At 63.9% G+C, this 5,978-nt stretch overlaps 2 protein-coding genes across 2 annotated transcripts in view; both read left to right on the forward strand.

Annotated features, from left to right (window-relative positions):
* Positions 1 to 2,181, forward strand: part of ARHGDIG (Rho GDP dissociation inhibitor gamma) — a 4,780-nt gene extending 2,599 nt beyond the window's left edge. Inside the window, exons 2-6 of the mRNA XM_007957474.1 lie at positions 1,103 to 1,282; positions 1,373 to 1,456; positions 1,676 to 1,752; positions 1,842 to 1,905; positions 1,982 to 2,181. Of these exons, the coding sequence (XP_007955665.1) occupies positions 1,103 to 1,282; positions 1,373 to 1,456; positions 1,676 to 1,752; positions 1,842 to 1,905; positions 1,982 to 2,181 (605 nt within the window). The remainder of the gene's footprint in view (positions 1 to 1,102; positions 1,283 to 1,372; positions 1,457 to 1,675; positions 1,753 to 1,841; positions 1,906 to 1,981) is intronic.
* Positions 2,182 to 2,505: 324 nt separating this feature from the next.
* PDIA2 (protein disulfide isomerase family A member 2) lies at positions 2,506 to 5,744 on the forward strand. Its single transcript, XM_007957475.1, has 11 exons — positions 2,506 to 2,716; positions 3,325 to 3,531; positions 3,618 to 3,751; positions 3,827 to 3,964; positions 4,068 to 4,184; positions 4,271 to 4,396; positions 4,466 to 4,663; positions 4,756 to 4,876; positions 4,962 to 5,143; positions 5,478 to 5,585; positions 5,703 to 5,744. Exons 1-11 carry the CDS (start codon positions 2,506 to 2,508, stop codon positions 5,742 to 5,744), a joined length of 1,584 nt encoding a protein of 527 aa, XP_007955666.1.
* The last annotated feature ends 234 nt before the right edge of the window (positions 5,745 to 5,978 follow it).

The raw sequence follows: 5,978 nt of genomic DNA on the forward strand, positions 1-5,978 counted from the left end.
GGGGACCTCGTGGCGCGGCCCCTAGGCTGAGCTCTGCCTGGGGTGAGGGGGCTTCTTCAAGCGCCAGCCCCCAGTGGGGAAGGGAGCCTGGAGCAGACGTGTTTGTTTACGAAGCCAAGGGGACAGGGGGACTCTCTCCCCATGGGAACCTGGCCCTGGGATCCCTCTCCCTCGGGTGGGGCTGGCACTGGGTCAGGGCGTGAGGCTGTGGGAGGACAGTAGGAAGGGGCTCAGAGGCCCCTGTCCTCTGCCCCAGGTCATACAGGAAGGGGCCTGGAGTGCTGTGTGAAGAGGTCCAAGAAGACCTCTCTTCCAGGCACTATGGGAGGGGCCTCAGGAACGTGGGAAGGGCTGAGCGGCTCCTGCCCAAGGCACTATGGGAAGGGGCTCAGAGGCACCCTTGACCGCTGCCCCATGGCACCATGGGAAGGGGCTCAGAGGCACCCTTGGCCGCTGCCCAAGGCACTATGGGGAGGACCTCATAGGACCCTGGGGAAGGCTCCTGATGACTCCCAGCCAAGGGCACCATGGGAAGTGGCCCCAGAGGGTGAGCCAAGGAGTTTAAAGAGAGCCCTCTCCTCTGGAGCACTGTGACTCTAGGACTGTGGGAAGGCGGTGTTCTAGGGCATTGTGGGAAGGCACCCAGAGGTGTTCTAGGGCATTGTGGGAAGTAGCCCACAGCATTGGAACCTCCCAGAGACCGTGGAGAAGACAGAGCTTCTGTTCTGGAAGGACCTCAGAAGTCAATGCCCAATACCAACCCAGAAGGGTCACCACTCTGCTGCAGTGGCCACCTGGCTCCTGGGAGCTGTTCCCATTCAGGGTCTTTGTTCTCCCGTCTTTGGCTTCAGAGTCAGGGACAGGCTTTGGGTGGACAGCCGGGCCAGGAGCAGGACAGCTGATGCCCCCAGGATGCCACCGGCCTGGTCCTTGGGGATGCATGGAGCCCTTCCAGAGGGGATGATGTGGGGACCTGGGCCTAGAGACCCCTGAGAGCCCTACCTGGTACATCCCCATCCCCGAGACAGTCCCACTGGGCAGTGGGAGATGCAGATGGCCAGACGGCTGGTGGCCGTTGCTCACACACCTTCCCCGACCCCAGTCCTCTTGACGGACAAGGAGGGTGGCCAGCTGCCCCAGGACGAGGTGTTGGACGAGGCCGTGCTGGGGTACCAGGCCCCAGGGTGGAAGAGCCTTCAAGAGCTCCAGGAACTGGACCTCAACGATGGGAGCCTGACCAAGTACAAGCAGGCGCTGCTGGGGCCCCTGCCGCCGGTGGCAGGTATGGGAGGGCTTGAGCACAGGAAGGGGGAAGGCACTGTGGGGGGCAGGGCATCCTGTGACCCTGTGACCAGCCATTTCTCCTCCTCAGACGCCAGCCTGCCCAACGTGCAGGTGCTGCGGCTGACCTTGTTGTCCGAGCAGGCCCCGGGGCCCATCACCATGGACCTCTCAGGTAAGGACACCTCAACGCTGGGGCCCCAGGTGGGGGCCTCACGGGGGCAAGGCCAGCCACACCCTGCTATCTGGGGCACAGACCTGTCACCGTGGCCCTCCGAGAACCTCCACACCCAAGTCCTCAAGCCCATCTCCAGGGACCTCATGGCCCCCTGCCTGGGGTTCCTAGGGAAGGGTCTGGACCACCCTAACAGCTCAGACCCAAGTTTCCTAACAGGGGACCTGGCTGTGCTGAAGAACCGGGTGTTTGTCCTGAAGGAGGGTGTAGATTACACAGTGAAGATCACCTTCAAGGTGAGGATGAGGGTGGCTGCATGGGGGGGGCAGGCACAGCCAGCCATAAGCCCAGCACCCCAGGGACCCCACACCCTCTGTCCCCACAGGTCAATAAGGAGATCGTCTGTGGTCTCAAGTGCCTGCATCACACCTACCGCAAGGGTCTGAGAGGTGAGGGCAGGCTCAGGGACACGGCAGGGCCGAGGGCTGTGGGCCCACAGAGCCCTGACGGCCTCTCCCTCTGCAGTGGACAGGGCCGTGAACATGGTGGGCAGCTACGGCCCCAGCGCACAGGAGTACGAGTTCCTGACTCCAGCGGAGGAGGTGCCACGGGGCGTGCTGGCGAGGGGCATCTACGTGGTGTCATCCTGCTTCACAGACGACGACCGGGTGGTCCACCTGTCCTGGGAGTGGGGCCTCCGCATTGGCAAGGACTGGCAGGACTGAGCCCCGCCCCTCAGGCCATCCCATTTGGTCCTTGTTCCCCCTCCTTGCTCAGTTGTTGCACATGGACCCCCAAGTGCTTCCCAGCCCCCTCGGTCAGTGATCCTGCCCTTGACCCCTCACCCAGCCCGGGACCCCATGACTGTCCCATTAAACGTCACCTCACCGGTCTTGGTGCCTTCGTGTCGCCTCTTTCTGCCTCCCCCTCCCTGCAGGGGGGGGCCTTGCTGCCTTATCTCCCACTGCGTGGGCCTGCGTGCCACGTGGCGGCCGCCGCTTGGCCCCCGGCCCCCTTATCTGCACCTGCGCCTGGGCCGCGGCACCGCCATGGACTGCAAGCTGCTGCCTGCACTGCTGCTGCTGCTGCTGCTCAAGGCCTCAGGCTCCCGGGGCCAGGAGCCAGAGCCCGGGGAGCCCTCAGGAGAGGCCCCGGAGCAGGTCCCGGAGGGCGTCCCCGAGGAGGATGGGGTCTTGGTGCTGAGCAGGCACACCCTGGGCCTGGCCCTGCAGACGCACCCAGCCCTCCTGGTGGAGTTCTGTGAGTCGGGGACGCCGCTGCTACTAGGGGCTGACCTAGGCATGCAGACAGCAAGGGGCCACCTTTCCCTGCTGGCTCCTGTGCTCGGCTGGGCTCCTTCAGAGGCAGCTTTGGGGCGGACAGGGACCACACAGGGACAGAGCAAGACCCAGGGACAAGAGCCCACTCAATCCCCTGCATATGGTGCCGCCCTCTCCCTGGTCTGGTGGCCTGGAGGCCCCAAGGCAGGGCTGCAAACTGAGAGCTCTTCTGGCTTTGTGGCCACACATGGTCTACGTCACACAGCCAGTCCACTCTGAGCTGGCCCCCGCCAGCGGTCACACTTGTCATCCCCACCTTAGGAACAGGGCTCATGCTCTTAGGAGATCATTGCTCTAAGCCCCTAGCCCCCGAGCGGCATTGTGCCTTGAGGAAAGGGGGTCAGGGTCTCCAGAGGTTGTGTTTGGTCTCCACTGTGGCCAAGGGAGGTGGCTGCTGAGGAAGGTGTATGGACAATGTGCCTGTCCCCTGCGGTTTGAGACGCCAGGGGCCACAGGCTGTGGCCAGGCGGTGTGGAGGGGCTGGGGCCAGGGAGGCTGAGGGGCCCACTCTCAGCCCTGCTCCCCCAGATGCCCCAGGGTGTGGGCACTGCAAGGCGCTGGCCCCTGAGTACAGCAAGGCGGCCACACTGCTGGCAGCAGAGTCCGTGAGGGCTACCCTGGCCAAGGTGGACGGGCCTGCGGAGCCAGAACTGACCCAGGAGTTTGGAGTGACTGGGTACCCCACGTTCAAGTTCTTCCGAGATGGGAACCGGACACACCCTGAGGAGTACACAGGTGTGGGGGCCAGCATAAGGTGGGGGGTTGGTGGGGGTGAGGGGCTGACATGGGGCATGCCCAGGCTGAGCAGGCCCCCTCGGCAGGCCCCCTGGAGGCTGAGGGCATCGCCAAGTGGCTGAAGAGGCGCGTGGGACCCAGTGCCACACAGCTGGAGGATGAGGAGGGTGCCCAGGAACTAATGCACACCCAGGACATCGTGGTCATCGGCTTTTTCCAAGTGAGCCGGAGGCGTGGGGGCCGGGCCTGGGAGTCGGCCTGAGGCACCAGCCAGTCTTACAGGGTTGGGCTGTAGGACCTGCAGGACAAGGATGTGGCCACCTTCCTGGCCCTGGCCCAGGATGCTCTGGAACTGACCTTTGGCCTCACTGACCGGCCGCAGCTCTTCCAGAAGTTCGGCCTCACCAAGGACACTGTGGTCCTTTTCAAGAAGGTGGGGTCAGGGCCAGTGGGGCTCCTGGGGGGGTCGGAGCCGGGTGGGGGTCCTGGGGGGGGGTCAGGGCTGTGGCTCCCACTGACTGGCTAGTGTGACCCAGTTTGACGAGGGTCGGGCCGACTTCCCCGTGGATGAGGAGCTTGGTCTGGACCAGGGCGATCTGTCGCGCTTCCTCCTCACACACAGCATGCACTTAGTCACAGAGTTCAACAGGCAGGTGAGTCAGGCTGCAGGTGCCGGGGCTGGTGGCCTCAGGGAGCCTGGGCTCACAGGAGCCACCCTACAAGCTTGCCTCCCCTGCAGACGTCCCCTAAGATCTTCGCTGCCAGGATCCTCAACCACCTACTGCTGTTCATCAACCAGACACTGGCCTCGCACAGGGAGCTCCTGGCAGGCTTCAGGGAGGCGGCTCCCCCGTTCCGGGGGCAGGTACTGGGGGGCCAGGAGGGGTGGGCTGGCCGGCTGGCATGATGCTTAATATCGACTCCTGCTGGCCAGGTGCTGTTCGTGGTGGTGGACGTGGACATGGACAATGACCATGTGCTGCAGTATTTTGGCCTGAAGGCCCAGGAGGCCCCCACCCTGCGCCTTGTCAACATCGAGACCACCAAGAAGTACGCACCTGCGGACGGGGGGCAGATCACCGCGGCCGCTGTCTCGGCCTTCTGCCACTCGGTCTTCAATGGTGAAATCAAGGTCAGTTGCGTACCCAGCACCATGGGCCTAATTGGGCAGGGACACCTGCCCTGCAGAGCACCCGCCAACACCATGCCTGGCCTGGTCCCCAGCCCTACCGCCTGAGTCAAGAGATCCCACCCGACTGGGACCAGCAGCCTGTCAAGACTCTTGTCGGCAAGAATTTTGAGCAGGTGGCTTTCGACGAGACCAAGAATGTGTTTGTCAAGTTCTGTGAGTGCCTCTGGTGGGTGGGGGTGGACAGCAAGCAGGCTGGCGGGCAGACCCCGGAGGCCAGTGCCACGTCCCCCTGCCCTAGATGCCCCGTGGTGCACCCACTGCAAGGAGATGGCTGCGGCCTGGAAGGCACTGGCCGAGAAGTACAGCGACCGTCAGGACATAGTCATTGCCGAGCTGGACGCAACGGCCAATGAGCTGGAAGCCTTTGCTGTGCATGGCTTTCCCACGCTCAAGTACTTCCCAGCAGGGCCAGGTCGGAAGGTGAGGGTGGACAGTGGACAGGAACCCCCTTTGTCTGCCTAGCCTGGCCCTTGGTCCATTGCTGCCTGATAGGGCGGGGCCTGGAGGACAATGTGTAGCCTGGGAGGGACAGAGCTTGCATAGGACAGAACTGGGGGCATGGCCCCAGTGGATTGGACAGAGTCTGGGAGGGGCGTGGCCTCAGAGGGTCGAACAGAGACTGGAAGGAGTGTGGCTTCAGTGGGTGAAACCTGGGAGGGGTGTGATCTCAGAGGGTGGGGCACATCAAGGGATGCTGATGGTTGGAGGCGTCAGGATGGGACATGGCCTCCAGGTCCCTGGTCTCTCCTCTCAGGTGATCGAATACAAGAGCACCAGAGACCTGGAGACCTTCTCCAAGTTCCTAGACAATGGGGGCGAGCTGCCCACGGAGCCCTCCGAGGAGCCTAAACCCCCCTTCCCGGTGGGTGCCCCACATGAGGCTGTTGGGCCTCTGGCCAGATCTCTAGGGTGGGGGGCTCAGCTGCTGGGTGCAGGCCATGGGTGGAGCTCTTGAGCAGGGTGTCTGGGACCCTTCCAGGAGACGGCCAACTCCAGCACCATGCCCAAGGAGGAGTTGTAGCCAACTGCCGGTGCCCTCCCATCGCCATGTGAAGACCCTCCTTGCCTCCCCACACCCCTGTGGCCCCGCCGCCCGGTGGTGGGCCTGCCTGTCCAGTGGTGAATAAAAAGCCCTGTCCTGCCTGGCTGTGCGTGTGCTTACGGGTTCAGTCCTGCCTCCCGCCCGTGGCTTGAACCTCAGCCTCCCAGGTGGATGCCGACACTGGGCAGCTGTGGGCAAAGCCACAGGAACCTT

Source organism: Orycteropus afer, unplaced genomic scaffold (assembly GCF_000298275.1).
Source record: "Orycteropus afer afer isolate SDZICR_OR568_19922 unplaced genomic scaffold, OryAfe1.0 scaffold00751, whole genome shotgun sequence".
Taxonomy (NCBI): Eukaryota; Metazoa; Chordata; class Mammalia; order Tubulidentata; family Orycteropodidae; genus Orycteropus; species Orycteropus afer.

Excerpts from the sequence above, each read along its gene's own strand:
- PDIA2 (XM_007957475.1), top strand. The coding sequence starts at position 2,506 with ATGGACTGCAAGCTGCTGCCTGCACTGCTGCTGCTGCTGCTGCTCAAG. Across the intron at positions 2,717-3,324 it reads AGCCCTCCTGGTGGAGTTCT|ATGCCCCAGGGTGTGGGCAC; the intron begins GTGAGTCGGGGA and ends CTGCTCCCCCAG. Across the intron at positions 4,664-4,755 it reads TCTTCAATGGTGAAATCAAG|CCCTACCGCCTGAGTCAAGA; the intron begins GTCAGTTGCGTA and ends CCTGGTCCCCAG.